The following is a 17413-nucleotide window of genomic DNA, read 5'->3' on the forward strand; positions in this document are numbered from 1 at the left end:
AACCTAATCAATTACTAAGGGAGTTAGTAATTAGACAGCATTAGACCTAAGTGTCACATTGTGATGGAAGCACATGTTGAAAGGTGAAAATTGTGTTTAATCGATAACGATTAGATGACAGGCATCACAAAGAGGTAAAAATATATCCAATAATTGAGCGCATCTAAGTTTACTCAACAAGTGCCCCTTAGATATAACTTAAAGAAGGACTTACCCTGGTTCTCCACCCGCCTCCATGTTGTTGGCGAGTGTGACGTCATTGGACCACACGTCGTACTGCCACTTGCGCAGGCCCAGCACGCCGCACAACACGCGCCCCGTGTGGATGCCCACGCGCATGTTCAGTTGTACGTCTGTCGCCTCCACCACCGACCTGCAATACGAAACAAAAGTAAGTCATTCATGCAATAAACGTTTATTATTATTTTTATTGTTTATAGTAAAATCATTTAATTTCATTGTCTTTGAAGTATTAGGTAGTGAAGGATTTTTCTTCAACATGTCTAAATACAATGGACATTCCATCAAGCAAAAAGAGATGAGGACGGTCTGACACATAACGCAGACCACTTTTTAGATCCACATTTTGCGGACGAAATGCTTAACTAATTAAGCCAATTGGATATTCTGCATATCCTAAAAATAGACACCGTCGATACTTACACATTATTTAGGTTTCTTTTGGTAACACGTAGGCCGGAGCCATGAGTTATAAGATTGGGACAGATGACTTCCGTATTTTCTACCATAAACATACAAAACAATGAAAAAACAAAAATTGCTTTTACTGTAGATACCAAAACAACGGAAAATATGAGAAGAGTTCGTGACTAACTTTCGGTATGTGCCATCACCAAAGCTCACGCCAGTGACCGGTTTTATATTTTATTACTTGGCAATAAAGTCCAAATATTTATCTGGATATTTGTTGGGGGATATTGTAATATAGTGGCATGTGGCGCCTGAATATTTATGGACGTACGAAAAGATCGATTCGGAACGTAATTTAAAAACGTTATAAATCGTTTTAAATAATTTTGATTGTTCCAATGTTTCACGAAACAACAGACAATTAATTTTACGGAACATAAAAGATTTATATTTTGAATTCCGTACAAGCAGACACTAGAGGTGAGGTCGAATGGAATGGTCGATTAAACTATAGAGCTGGCAATAAATCCGACGAAAGAAAAATAAGCCTCGTTATTTCTCGGTGCCCAGTGGACTCGCCCGGACTCGTAAATCTACATGTTTAACAACATTACAATTTACTTTGTGATTCTTCTCATATTTATTTTACCCGAAAGACTTGTTAGAATTCTGTATTTCCTAGCGAATTTATTAACCAGTTTCTTGTACACTGGGTAATATATTAACAAGAGATACATGTTACACGAAGATAATAGTTATTTGTCAGTTTCAAAATGTATTCATAAATATGATTATAATATATCGCTAATACCTTTTTATGCTTGGGTTTGATCAATAAGCTTTAGTTGACCCTAACACATCGCATACCGATTGTTTTGAAATTCATGACATCGTGAATACAAGACGACTTTTTACTAAGAGTTTAGGAGAGATTATCTACTTACTATTGAAACGCATTATTTTGCCCGGGATCTATTGAATTTATACAAAGAATAACACATAAAAGAGGATCTCCTGTTTATTAGGGAATCTGTTTCATTGAAACTGTTGGTTATAATTTCATGAATGCAATTTCCAAAATAAATTAATTGGAAGACTCAACCGAAACTTGAAGAAAGGATAAATGTACATCACTCCGAAGTTATTGCCAATTAATTAACGGGGAAACTGGATAATAATATCGGTGGCGAACGTTTCGGTTTCCAATTAGGTCATTGAATTAATTGAAGAAGTCGATTTTACTTTTTGACGAATAGTTTTAAAATGTAGAGCATAATTTGACTATTCTATATTTATGGCCATGAGCAACTAATGTGGTCAATCATAATAGTTGCTGATGTTAATATGTATTATACGGTTATGGTGTTTGGTCGTTCGGCAGCCAAACTTGTATTCGGCTCATCTCTATATTAATTTAAATAAAATGTTGGCAGAGTACAAAAAAAAACAGTCAAAGAAAATGTTTCCAGCAACATTTATCTGCGGGATATAATAATCGCTGATGGTATTTATTAAAGCAACGTTACAACGATAGAGACAGGGCACATTAACTTGAGATAACAGGAGTGAGTGGGAAATAATTATATTAAATGACACACCTAAATTAAAGCGACAATGATTTAGTGGCTACACTGAAACGCGACAAAAGGCAGTGTCATCTGTTTAAATTATTTATCAGAACCGTTGCGTATGAAATAAGTGGAATAAAATTAAATAATTTGACATGAGGTACATTCATGTATCATGCATTGCCGTGAATTGGGCTATATATGAGCATATAAGCATAGATATAATTTAATTTTAGGTGATAATTCAATTCTATGTTAGATCTACAAACACAATTGTTATGCTTCTGGCAACTGGCAACTTTTATGTCCTCCATTACAATTAGGTATGTTCTATAAAACAAGAGTTTCATAAAAAAATGTTTTTGCTCACTTTAATATTAAACTCGTAGGTTACGCAAAACATATTCCATTATAATGAAATAGAAGCCACTGCATGTGTCATATGCTGTCAGTGTCCAAAAGAAGAGCAATAGCGTAATTGGGTCACTAAACATTAACGAGGCGTTATTATAATAACAGACAGGAATAACAAAATGTTCGGACTGTTAGGGTTGACGTCATAATTTTCCAGGGGAGGTAGCCAAGTGGCAAACGATTAAGAAAAACGACATTGAAATTGATAAAACGTATGGAATTGACACGTCAATCCTTATATTTTGTTCTCTTTACTGTCGTTTCCCGAAAAGCTGTTGCAACTTACTTATGTACCTACTTATGTAGGTAAGTACCTACATAAACAAGCGATTTGGTGGCAACTCTCAACTACTTTAATTAGGTTTAGAAATTAATTTCCCGGTTGTTTAGTACCTGGCCATGACTCACTTCACGTCAATCAACCACTCCAATAGTACGAAGCTATAATAATCAGACACCTCCCTGTCTGTGTCTTGAAACTTTTGGTCGCAAGTTCGTATCCTGGTGGAGTATAAGTTGTTTTTGGAAGTATTTGTACAATGGTTGATATAAATCATAGTCCATACATTTACATGGTTCATGGTAGTATATGAGCCTATGGCGGCTCAATAATAACCCTGACACCAGGGTCGATGGGGTTGGCAATCCACCTCACAACCCACACGATCCGAAGAACATTATCCGCATATTTGTTTGTAGCACGTTCGAATCGACAAATGGCTTAATTGGTTATCCAGTCCAGAAAGTAGGTCACCTACACAACAAGATAGTGGAGTTCTACTGTCAAAACCAGTAACAAGTTCTACGCCGCGGGAAATGGATTACTAAACATTTTATTATATTTCCCGGATTTTCCTCTAACCTTTCGTTTAGTTGTGCCTTAGAAATCATTTTGGCTAAAACGTCACAACTTTTGCTCCTTGAAAAGTGAATAGTAACTTCCCGGACCTGTCTCCCACTAGTATCTTGTCCATTATAGACCAAAATTTGGACATAGAAAGCTGATTTGATTGTAACTTTACTTTGTAGGTAGATCCGCGGTCAGCACTTACAAATGTTACACAATTTATCCTCTCGTTCACATGTTAGGGTCTCCACTAAAATACCTTATTCATTACGAGATGCCAATATTGTAAGCAGCATTTTAGCATACTTACTTCATGTTCGAGTATCGTTACAGCATGTGCTCGTGTAGTAGGTATATGCAAAACATAATTGAATTATAATCCGAGCGTAAGTTAGCGTAGGCAGATGCCAAGTTAATCCGAGGACGGTTAACTTAACGCTATTATCATATGTTAATTTGACTTTGTTTACGTCAACGCAATGATATTATGAAACATTTGTCCATCAGCCCTTAGGGATCCTACAGAGATTATTTGCAATACCATTAGTGTGACGGCCCTTCACCGCCCTCCCGCACCCCCTGTACCGCAGTTACCCTTCTACATACATCATGCCCGTCACTACACGAATGAACCCTTGAATACGAAATTACTCGGGTGAACAGACCCCGGAAGGAACATCTATTTACCCGCTTATCCCTAGAGGATATGATACTTTGATGTCGACCTATCGTACACCTACGACAAACATAAATGTTGCAGATGAATATTTTACTAAGTTACAAAAAGTTTTTTGTGTAGAAAAGTATTCTTGTTTGTCGTTCGTGATTTTGGGAAGTCGCAGAAATCCGTAGACCAATTTACTCCAATTGTGATTTCGGGACATGATATTTTCCAATATCTTAGCTATGGATATGCGACACATGTCATACATTTTTATTTAGGTAACAGCAATTATATTACCTAAACTATGTCAAATTGTAGGTCCTCAGGCGGTTAAGACTAGTAACCACATCACGAGTCCAATAATACTACGACTCTACGGAATAGCCTGATAAGGGGGAGTCAGTGTTGTACCAAGTTGTAGCATGGATAGATAATCTACGCACACTCGAACAGCGAATGCTGATCTTAAGCTTAAACAAACAAATTCATGTTCAGTCCATTATAAACAATTTAACAAAAGTAGATATGTACAATGAGAAATGAAGAAGGAATACCTACAAGTTTTAAGTCTTACATACATTTCAACTACTTATGTTCAAATTTTAATAATGTCTTAAACCTAAATAAAGATTTTATCTATCTATCTATCTATGTACTATAAAGTCAGAGTAACACCTCGTAACTTCTAATTTATTAAGTTGTAAATAAACAAGTGGCGTAGGCGGAATGCCATGCAAACAAAAATGTGTAAAATTATTCACTTGCAAAGTATATACGTAACATCGTAATCTGTTCAAGTAAAATTGGCATCAAAAACATTATAAATTACCCTGAAAATACGAGCTCGTGAAACTCAAACTTCAGTGCCGGTGTTCTTGACTAAAATAAATACTCAGCAATTGCTCTTACACCAGATACCTTTCCACAATGTTTACAAATTAACTTCAAAGACGTAGTTTGATTTTGTACTAAATATTTGGATAAATCCAATGATTGATTACATTCATAGAGGAAAATGCTATAAAGAAATTGTTCATACAGAAAACTATACCAACTAAGTATTTTTGAACTTGTTATAAAAATGTGTCAAATAAAGTAGGTAAGATAGTTGAAAATGTTATATCTCGTAGCATGACACGACTGAGGACATTTTGAAAAATACTCTGGAAGTAATAAATAAACGCTGTAGACTAGTCGGCACTACTAAATGAAAAATTATCGAGCACTATCACGGACAAAAGCGATTGCGAACACGTCATATGACCGGCGCATTTCAATTTGAAGCCCGCAATCGTTGCCCACTCGGAGTTTGTCCACAAATTGCATGTTGGTAGCCGGCAAACAGCCCGCAGCTGTGGAACACAGTGATAAAACGCAGCCATTTGTTTACTTTTCCATTCATATTGGAGCTAATACACCGCCTGGCTAGTTGCATTATACTAGCTGTTCTGTAAGCGCCGGCGCGTCACACGTTAGGACGTCTATTTATAGACGGTATTTTGTGGCTAATGACTAAAGTTAATTGGCAGTTGTCCGCTCGATCACTAGTGATAAACACATTTTGTTTACTAAAATAATGGTGTTGACCTTTGACGTTTGAAACCTAAACCATAACTCAATTTTCCACCGAAATATAAAGAATTCGAATTCGTCACTACTAATTTAAGCGACGGAAGCTTTGAACATTTTTTATGTTTTGCTCCAATTCATCGATGTGTTGATACCATCCGACAGCCGACAACCTTCCAATTTGATAAATAAATTCAATTCGTCTGCGTAAACAATGTAAACAAATCGCCAACTCAGCGGTAGAAACGTCAACACATTTCGCTCAATAATTTAAAAAGAAATTATTGGACGAATGTAGGTAGACCTTAAACATAGACGTTTTGTTTACTGTTAAACGATATTATAACTTCGATCTCACGTAGCAATAACTCCACAGACTAAGTAATGGACTACAAATTAATATTATGAATATTTTTTTACGTTAATAAAATGGGATAAAAACAGAAGAGTAATGCCCGAAAATATTTACCAATTTCGTGGAGGGTCGGCCGAGCAATGAGGACACCCAGCTTTTGCATAATATTACAGCAATATCTCTTCATAACAAGTTGAATTAACGCCACAGCTACTGCTAATATTCCCGTCGCGTCGCCAATTTAAATTTTATCTAGTTGGTAATTACCAGAAGCAACCGTGTAGTCCGTTTCTCGTATTTCACTTTGATAATAAACAACTTCATGACAGCCTTATTGGAGTGTTTCATTGTAGAACTCGACATTTACGTTGGAATGTACGCTTCAACATAGTCGAGCGTGTTAGACCGTACATTCTCACATGTGTCTGACATGCGAGGCGAGTACACAAGTAGGGATATTCTGAGGCTGGTCTGCGGTCGCGCGCGGGTGTTGATTGTCCACCACAATCTTATAACGTTCGCGGTCTGCTTACACAACGCCCGTTGCAATGGACGAATGGAATAAGTGAACGACGGAAAATATCCCCAACATTTACCTTTTACTTTGTATTTTATCGTTTACCATTCAAAACTTCGATTTGGATCCTTTGATTTACGACTGGAAGTAGTATCATTTACTTCGTAATACTTTCTCGACATTTATCGACAATATGACGAAGTCCTTTGTGGACAAAGTGGAACGTGCGGCCTATTGACCTTCACAGGACCACCTCAACGGCACAGTGGGCAGGCTGCGATCACAAAGAATATATTTAGCTCCTTTGATGAGCAATGCGCAGATAAGCGCGTATCTACACACGCTCCGCTGCGCACTCAACGCGCCCGCCTGCTCACACTACCTGTGTGAACTGCTGTTCAGTAGTAAAATATTACGTTTCCAGTAAATAACTCTTTATTTTAAGGTCGTTACAACTTACATACCTAGGCACTCAAAGGAACACAAATTATAAATACAATTTTACCAACCGCAATACTCGAAGAAAGGCCATGAAATATTGGCTTTGCACCCGCAGGGTACGATACTGTTTGGTTGTGAATCACATCAGAGCACGGTCGTGGAAAATTGAGGTTCAAATTAGCGGTCTTGGCTCACAGGGCCTTCTGTCTAGAGGGCTCAGCCGTGTGCCGCGCTTAATTCCCACAGCAGAGACAGTCCCTCACAAATTGAGGTTTACCAACTCGCGTCTTTGTTTCTGTTAATTAAACGAACTGAACCTGAACAACCTTTTCGTAAACAATTTCTCATATTCCGTGAGTAATACCGGCTTAACAGGGTCGAAATAACCAACGATGTGTTATTTCTGGCTCGTCTATGAAGGGAACGCGCGAAGTAATCTAATAAAGATGTCGAAAGTCTCTGATGCGTTATGATTGATCTGGGATCGTAGTTCAGTAACAATGTTGCCAACGATAAAACGAATGATGCTCAAAATACGTTTCGGGTAAATGAGAGCATCATCCACGCATTTGATCTTACAATGATAGGTAAGTCTTCGTATTATCTTCAACGAAAGTCTAAATTTATCGTACATGAAACTTTATTACTGTATGGGTTGGATCTTGTCCTTCACAACTTCGTGGCAAATATAGTTCAGTAGTTAATTCAGCCTTTGTCCAACTGTGCGATCATCGACTAGATTCATCAATTAATCAATAATACTTTATTGCACAATAACTTATACAAAGGACATACGAATAAAACATAAGCACAATAGGCGGCCTTATTGCTAAACAGCAATTTCTGCCAGGCAACATTAGGGTGAAAGAAGATTATGCATTGGAGCACGGGCTGATTCATGTGTAGTAGCACACACTCAGGGTCTCGATGCGGACGGTATCGTCCTGCATACAAAATGCTTCAGAGAATAAACAGCTGATTGACTCACGCAATGGCGTCGATCATGTCGAGGCCCATCTCGACGGTGCAGCGCGCGTGGTCGGAGCGCGGCTCGGGCAGCCCGGACACGCAGTAGTAGCAGTCACCCAGGATCTTGATGCGGAGGCAGTGGTTGTCCTGGTACACAATGCTCATTATACTCATAGCACACACCGGGAACTACACAAAAGTCTCAAGGTGCAGTGATTAAGCGTTCCGGAGGTCCCAGGTTCGAATCCCGGCGGGGACGCGACGTATCACTTACTCACTCACAATAATGACCCTGGATTGGTTAGGACAGGACAGGCTGATCACCCGATTATCCGAAAGTAAGATGAGGTGATCCGTGGTTCGGAAGACACGGTCGTCCCGGTTACTACTTACTGATGTAAGTGCGCATCTAGTCGTTACATGAGTCATGTAAGGGGCATTTGGCGGCTCAGTAACAACCCTAACACCAGGGTTGCTGAGGTTGGTAACTAAACCACCTCATAACCTACACGATAGTAGAAAACTATCACACTGTGTATGTGTGTAACCTTAGCGGCAACAAATATCGGGGGTGAAGTTGCCCTTTCTATTCTTAGGATTATTCTATGCTCTGTGCTCATACGTAGATATGAACATATTATCACTGCTCTATAATTACACTGTTAAGCTATGCAATCTATGGCTCAATTTTACTTATTCATTTATTATATCGATCAATAGGATTAAGCAATTTTAAGACCCGAAGCGGAGCGGAGACAAGATGAGTTAACAAGGCCACATCAAAGCAATTCATCTAAAAAAGCAATAGTGCTATGTGACATTCGTTTGTATTGGGCACTTACTTTTATATGCGCAAATGTCAAATTACAACTTTGTTTTTTTAGATGATTTGCTTTGTTATGGTCTCTTTAACGCCCCAGATGTGTATAACATCCAACAAACTTTCACGTTGACACGTGAAGTTTCGCTCTCGAAATTCTATTGGTTATTAAAACTTATCTTCTCTCAGGCCCGCTTTGAGTGGTCAGTCAATCATCGTTATTCTTTACTATATTGTTTTATTGTCAAGTATATTTCCATTTGAGCTCCTACAAGCTTTAGAGCGCTAATGACACAGTTAATAGTCGTTAACCCAAGCCAGCCTTCAGACGACCAAACACCTATCGACGAACCCGCAGAGGGGCAACACGGTTAGAGTATGCTCCACACTCTCTCTGTCTGATTGAGGGAGAGGGGCCCAACAGTGAGACGTTTGTAGACTGTTTATTTTATGATATAATACGCATCTTACATTGGCAAGTTGGTCAAATCGTCCGAACAGTTCGTTGAGTAGCCGCACCAACTCCTGCGCGCTGCACTGCGACGCGAGCACCGTGAAGCCCACGATGTCGGCGAACAGAATGCTGCAACAAATAATAACATTATTTCACAAAGTCATTTTTGTGATTATGTTCCCACAGGGATTCGAACTCGAGAGCTCTGGATCGCGAAGCTAACTCTTAACCCAATATTACATTTTGTGCGAACCACGTTGAATAGTATCGCGTCATGAAAATCGATGGCGCATACACATCACATAGGTTTTTCCAACAACATAATTAATCTCAATCGCAAACAATTCAAGTAAGAATACTTATTTTGAGTTTTTTCAATTACGACTTAAAAGTGTGTCTATTGAATTCTTTCCTAATATTTTATCGGTTTGAACATCAACACATTTTGTGGAAAAAATGTCTTGCTCATATGATGTTTATTGATATGACTAAGCGGTGGTAAAAATAGATGAACCTAAATGGATTTGTTATACAATCCGTAAATAATCCAAACTTCGAAATATGTAAGATTAATCACCATACTAATAAGAAACATAGACATAATGGATTTCCGTATATTTAGAACAAAATTACGACGCACATCGATGGGTGATTGATTTTATAAGCAAACTGATCGCCTTATAGCACAAACAAACTAAAATATCAAGACTTTAAAATCATCTACGTAGGTATTACAGGTACCTACAAATTTAACTATCATACTTCATGTACGAGCAAATCCGAGAGTACCTACCTAATGAAATCCCCGAGCAACCTTTCCAGAAGTTAAGATAGGTAATACAATCTGTTAGAGACATAGCTTGAACTTTGGATTTCCAATAATGTAATTGTGTATCTAACTATAGGCCGATCAGAATCAATAGGCTTACAGGAGTATAATATTAGAAAAAAGTCGAATAAACAGGATATTCCTCACAATAAACTGTTTATTTTACGCAAACAATTTCAGAAACAGTTTATTGTAGGTAGGTACTTAGAATGTGCTTAGATTATATTGTGGTGCTTATATCGTTTACATAATAGGTACTTAGATGAAAGAAGAAGTCATCATTTTGTTACGTAACGAAATATTAACAATAGTATGCATTACGGAAAGCACTTTAAATTCATAGATACATAGATAAAATACTTTGTTGAGCACAATGGCCACAAGATACAGAAATAAGGAAAAAGATACAGAAAGGCAACAGGCGGGCCTATTGCTCATGCGGCAATTTCTTCCATGCAACCTTCATTCATTTAAACATTATCAATCTCTTTCTGTATTTCCTCGAGTTTTGTGAGAGTATTTACGGAACGATTAAATAAAACTAGATTTACAACATTCTATTAATAGAAAAGTGGAAGTTACCGAGAATTTTTATATGAAGTTATTTCATAATAGAGTAGAACGGACGGAAACAAAATGAGTCCCTTGGGTGATGTAAGAATCACGGCATTGTCGATATAAAATTCTTTGGCGGAATGGCATAATAATCCTCTTAGGAGCCGCAGTCTGCTAGAGGTTTGTACATAATACAAGACGGATCCATCCTTTTGATGGACAACCCTGTACAAACAAACTTGTCATGATTTGTTGTTTGGGAAAACAAAATAATATTCCAATATTTGGAAGCGAAATGTAAAGCTTTCTAAAACTTACATCGCATAGTGCCTTCTAATAAAAAAGAATGTTATCTTCTAATGTACAATACAAACTTGAATCTTTTTGTAGCAGCCCAATTTATTTCAATATCGCGGAGGATTATTACATGTCTAGACACAAAAAGGTTTGTCAGACGGAGTTTTTCCGCAATAGCGGGTAAAAAACTTGGCTGGTGAGGCGCACGCTCGTAAAAACAGCCTGAAGGCACGCCAAACCCCAATAAAGTGAGGATATAACGAGATGACACGGCGCAGCCATGTCGGACCACTGACGGAGCACACCTACCTACAAACGACGCAAACACGCCATAAAAATTTGTAACTACCTAATAGCCCACGATGGACTTTTCATGGACGGTGGATTATCCTTGATTGGCTTGTGACAAAGATTATAAGTATATAATAAAATCTAAACAAAGCCGACCTATTTTTTAAGTAATATAGAAAGCTTTTTATTCGACAAAAGGATTAACAAGGATTCAAATAAACTTTGCCTTATTCGCTAAGAAACAACAAGAAGATAAATCCAATCTGTTTGTTAACAGTCTCATAACTCATAATGCTACCAACAACTGTCAACAAACAATAGTCCAACAGCCTTTGTAGGTACCTAATGTAACCCTATCAGCCCAGACAGGGTAGGCGTAAGTAGCGGTCCAGACGGACAATCCCGTCGACTGAATATCCGTTTAGCCTAAAAGGATCAAGTGGGCAACAGACTTCCTGTCTACGACTGTTACACCCGCTTTGGATCGTTGGCGTAATCACCGCCAGACGTGTCTTGAACGATTAATATACCTGCCATGTATACTTTTAATTCTTATTAAAGTAGTCACTTTTAAAGATGCCTGGTGGGTTAAAAAAGCCACATCCAAACAATTCATCTAAAGAGCAAACAATGTAAAAAGCAATATTGCAATTTGACATTTGCGCATATAAAAGTAAGTGCGCAATGCAAACAAATGTCAAATAGCAATATTGCTTTCTTAGATGAATTGCTTCGATGTGGCCATTTTAACCCCCTTCTCTTTACTCGCAATATAATTTTGATTGGGACGATGCGTAGTTATATTATATTTAATAAGGTAAAATCAGTCTAATTATGTCGTAATTTTAGTATATCAGTTACGGGATGAACACTGCGTATTATAGCTCTTTATTTTTTTTTTATATTAGACACATGGTGCGGATTCAGACAGACACAAACTTAAAATTAACTTTTGACAATTCTAGAAATGCTATTCTCCTCTAACTGTAAGTGCAAAAAAGAGACAGAGCGAGTTTTACAACTAAACTACAATTAAGTTGGTATCTGCTAGAACCGTTATATGTAATAATAATAATAAACGATTACAATAACACTTTTCTTTCTTCTTTTTTCACTTTTTTTATTTTTGCAAGAGAAGTGTACCAGTGTCGAAGCATTTGGAATTCCATAGTCTGTGCTTACCCCGGTGGGAAATAGGCGTGAGTTTATGTACGTGTGTGTATGTACAATAACGCTTTGAGAATAAACATACAATCTGCTTAGCCTGGGTAGGTAAGTACCTACCTAATAGGTTCTCTTACCTATCCTAGACCTCTAATGTTGTATAAATATCTAGTCTAAGCAGTGAATCTATTTAGTTCCAAGCATTAAATGCTTGACTAATAAGATTACAGGATTAGTTTAGAATCGAGATTGATGGTTATAGAGCGGATATAGGTTCGCAGGGTTTTGCGGCTTATTCAGGTAAATATGCTCTGGCTTCCTATGATTACGGGGTTAGACCTATTATGACTCTATCCACGTAATTTTCAAGGTGTATAAAAATAAATTATATCGAGAAAAACACAAGTAACACCTAATTTGTTTTTAGAAAAGGCTTTTTGAATTACTTAGCCATATAGTCGCAATAGGTACAATGAATTTGACAAGAGGTATTAAAATATAATACTGAAATATTCACGTCAAGCTCATCTATTAGTATTTTTATGTTTGGGTCTCTCAATCTATTTGCATCCGTTTCCGACAACATTCGTTATTCAAATACTTACAGAACAAAACCTTTTCCGATCTCCCGCATTACGAATCTAAAAATGTTTGATATCCAAAAAGGGTATACTTAAACCAACCTAAAAATAACCTCACTTTATTCCGGCCCGTAAAAAAATGGGAGCTTTATGAAGGAGATTTTTGATTTCATTTAGGTATTTATTAGTTTAATATTTAGAGACGATATTATTATTTGAGAATTGTGAGGGCCCAACCGAATACAGCCCGCGAGATCACAGCGACCTTGTCAGATATATTGTGACCTCAATCCCTACATTTAAAAATCCTCCTCTAGACCGATCCGTTCGAAGAGATCCAACGTCTTTTTGGGAGAAAACTCCATGACTTCCTGGGAGTCCATTATGTGGCCACCAAGTGTACGGCTTCTACTATGTATGAGAGCCTCACAGCTGCACAGCAGATGTAGTGGCGTCTCATCTTCCCCTAAGCAGAATCTGCATAAAGGAGACTCGGTCAGTTCCATCCTGTGTATGTGCTTATTGAGTCTGCAATGCCCCGTGAGGGCCCTTATTAAAATACAAACCTGCCCCCTAGTGAGAGTAAGGATTTCTGATGATAGAGACAATATAGTTTATATTTAAAAGAAAAAAAAATATAAATAAAGAGACGATACGACGACGATTGTTGTGCCCGAAAGGGTCTATGATGTGAAACTCATAATGTAACTTACAAACTTGTACACCATCATAGTATGCAAATAAAGAATATCGAATATATTGAATAGATATATCGATATAATTTATATTTAAAAGAAAAGCCAAACGAGAAGGCTTTATTTCGCAACAACGAAACAGAAAATGTCGCAGCGGTTTCTTTCCTCTGTCGGCGGATTAATATTACCGCGGAATCTTTATACTTACAATTGAAATTCGTTTTATACACTATAATTATTATGTATTTATTTTATAATCATTTATATAAAATTCATTACGAAACAAAGTAATAAACCAAAGTTTGTATGCAAACAAGCACCTCATTGATCTAATTATCAATAGCCGACGGGTATACAAACTCCTTAGTTGGCGATAAAGTTCTTCTAACTCAATATATTAAATAAACCGCATGCAATACGCATCTATTGAAGGCGTAATTGATAAGATTGGGCTGTGATTAACCTAATAATTATGTCCTGAGTTTGTAATTAACATTTACGACCAATCTTCTTCAAAATATATAATTCATCAAAGAAAAGAAACACTCCGAACATACATACAAACATAAACTCACGCCTATTTCCCACCGGGGTAAGCAGAGACACACCAGAGCAGAGAAACACTCCGAAAGCTAATTTAAAAAGGTATTTAACGATGTAAAGGCTTTAAAATGTATTTTATACATCAATGAATTACAGAAAGAGTTTCAGAATAAAATATTTAATTCGTACCTAAGAAATAAATGTTATCCGACAAATCCTCCCCAAGTACCTAGACGATATAAATTATTCAGCATATTAAATTTGCATAATGAATTACAATTGTAAATTATATTCCTTACAATACAATACAATCTTAGGAAATAAACGTTTTAGTTTTCGTTTTGGTAAATTTAATGTGATTTTAAAGTAATTTATGAAATGTTAATAATTATATTGTGTAGTATTATATTTACACAATGGTTTAACTTTGAAATGTAGGTAAGAAGTACACTGAAAAGGATCGTAAAAATTTTTCGTAAGTTATTGTTATTACGTCGATGTCACAAAAATACTTTTACGTTCTGCAAAGTCCGTCGAAAAATGTGGTACGCCGACTGATTTAATACTCTTGCATTCTTTCAGAAAGAAGCAATATTTTCATCACCAGCCCATTAACGTCCCCACTGCTGGGGCACGGGCCTTCCCTATGGATGGATAGGGAGATCGGGCCTTAAACCACCACGCGGGCCAAATGCAGTTTGGTGGTTATTAAGGACTGCTAATGCAGCCGGGACCAACGGATTAACGTGCCTTCCGAAGCACGGAGGAGCTCGAGGTGAAAACTTTCTTTTTTGTGGTCACCCATCCTATGACCGGCCTTTGCGAAAGTTGCTTAACTTCAACAATCGCAGACCGAGCGCGTTTACCGCTGCGCCACCGATCTCCTCAAGCAATATTTTATTTGTGTTTTATCGCTAACGTATTTTTACGAATATAAGTAAATAGGTACATACTTCACACTATTTTATTTCCTTTACTCAGAGAGTACAGAGGTACTTGGCACAAAGCACACTTAACCTTCAGCATATACGGATAAAAATAAATTACCTATCAAGATCAATTTATAAATAATAAATTGAAGTGTATTCAACGTTTTATAAAAATATATCTGGCATAATGTCGATAAAATCTTGAACAATCACCTTTAAACAAAAAGAGGAAAACGTTTTTATTTTCTTCTTTTTTGCAATAGGCATTTTATACTGCAAGTAATATTTTATTATTTATAAAAACAGCAATGAACTAACGTACTTACTTTTTATTTTTGTAAGTTATAGAGTTAATAATTGGGTATTGTAACTGTAATTTACTATAATAATAGATACATGTAAAGATGATTCAAAATAAATCAAAATCCCATTCCAGGTTGTATTGTATTCCTTAATTTACACAAAATTCACAAAGGTACTTTCAAGGTAGATTTAAACAAAGGCAATCTCTACAAAACATGGCGCATTTTTTCGCGTACGTAGTTAGGTATGTTATGTACATAGGATACGTACGTGTCCCTTCCCCAAATGAAATAAAGCAACCAATTTATGACGTTGCTTATCCCGGGATCCAATGAAAATGGAACACAAACATATCCACCAATTGCATTTTAATGAACAAACAATGTGCACCCTGTTTGTGTCGGGCCAACTCAGTTTAAACATTCGTTGCCAAGTAAACCATATGAATAATGTTGTTATTATACGAAATAATTAAATAGAATGAAATATTTACGTATATAAACTCACGCCTACTTCCCACCGGGGTATGCAGAGACTATGGAATAAATATTTATTCAACTGAAACAACGTTAAGTATACTTATTGTATATTTATCTCTCAGAAGATGTTGTCATTGTGTTTTCTAAATCTACTTAGCACTCATATTATTATAGCCAGTTATAAAATAATCTATAACGAGATATCGAGGCAGACCCCCATTCAGATGGTGGTGGAAGCAGTGGATGAGACTTGCACAGGACCGGAAAGGATGGCGTGAAAGAGAGGAGGTCTATAGGGTGGATACAGGCTGAGTAGATAGTAGATAGATAAAATAATCTATGTTTTACTTAGTTTCCAGAAAGCCTTGGGAAGTAAGGACAGATCACCTTTTCTCCGCATTCAGATTGTGATCGAATCCCTATTACCATCGTCTTAAGAGTTAAGAATAATAATTAGCTGTGCACACATAAAAAGCATTGCCTCGTTTGAATACTTAGGCGAACGCCTCTATCACCAACCTGCGATGAAGCGCGTTAGAGTATGCTTCATAATATTATACATATCTACTCTATTCTTTTGGGAATCCCATTTCTAGAGGACAACAAATACAAAATACAAAACTCTTCATTACAGTAACAAAATTATGCGTTTCACTACGAAGAAATAATATAAAATTCATGTACCTATAGCCAGATTACTAATTTATCTAAGTAATAATAGTCATTAAGAACTAAAAAAAATATCGACTAGAAAATATCAACACTGTTAATTTACTGTTGTATTTTTAGTGACAATCGAAAATGAACGTAAAGGGATTGGGACCAAATGTTCGTATGACGTGATACGTGACAAATTGACATCGTTTTATACAACCCATAAACACAGTATTGCTACCATTTTTTGGTACTAATAATGTCTTTGTTGCGACGATAAATTAGATAGATAATAAAAAATACGATACAAGAACATTGGACGTGGACATTATAGGTAATTAAAATAAAACTTATAATAAAAATCATCATCATCATTAATTTAAGAGCCACGCTCTTTTCGGTGTAGCGTTCTCCGTGCTACTTTTTTAGGGAAAAATAGGGTAGTGGTAGGAAACCACTTGCACCCGAAAACAATAAAAATAAGATGCCTAAATATTTACGAATATATCTGTAGGTCTAGATATAGTCTCAGTCTCTGCTAATGGTAGGACTCCGTACCTCAAAAGGAAAACGGAACCCTTATATGATCACTATGTCCGTCCGTCGTCTGTCCGTCAAGACCTTTTACTCGCGTAAAGATATCAAGTTGAAATCAACATCTGACACTTATATATGCAGTCCTTTGAACCTATAACAAAATCAAGCTTCTAAATCAACGCAATTCAAAGATACCTACTGTCATTTTTAGCCTTATTTTCATACATTTCGTCGGGAAACAATAACATTCGGGGTACTTCGCATACACATAGAATCATGAAATTTGG

General features: G+C 36.8%; 1 protein-coding gene across 4 annotated transcripts in view; it reads right to left on the minus strand.

Moving 5' to 3' along the window:
• The window catches only part of LOC126367434 (Ca(2+)/calmodulin-responsive adenylate cyclase), a 95664-nt gene that overhangs the window by 14950 nt on the left and 63301 nt on the right, over positions 1-17413 (minus strand). For all 4 annotated transcript variants that reach the window (XM_050010936.1, XM_050010939.1, XM_050010937.1 and 1 more), the window contains 3 exons: positions 9287-9398; positions 8015-8142; positions 215-373 (listed from right to left, as the gene is read on the minus strand). In XM_050010936.1, coding sequence (XP_049866893.1) covers positions 215-373; positions 8015-8142; positions 9287-9398 — 399 coding nt within the window. The remainder of the gene's footprint in view (positions 1-214; positions 374-8014; positions 8143-9286; positions 9399-17413) is intronic.

Source organism: Pectinophora gossypiella, chromosome 6 (genome assembly GCF_024362695.1).
Source record: "Pectinophora gossypiella chromosome 6, ilPecGoss1.1, whole genome shotgun sequence".
Classification (NCBI taxonomy): domain Eukaryota; kingdom Metazoa; phylum Arthropoda; class Insecta; order Lepidoptera; family Gelechiidae; genus Pectinophora; species Pectinophora gossypiella.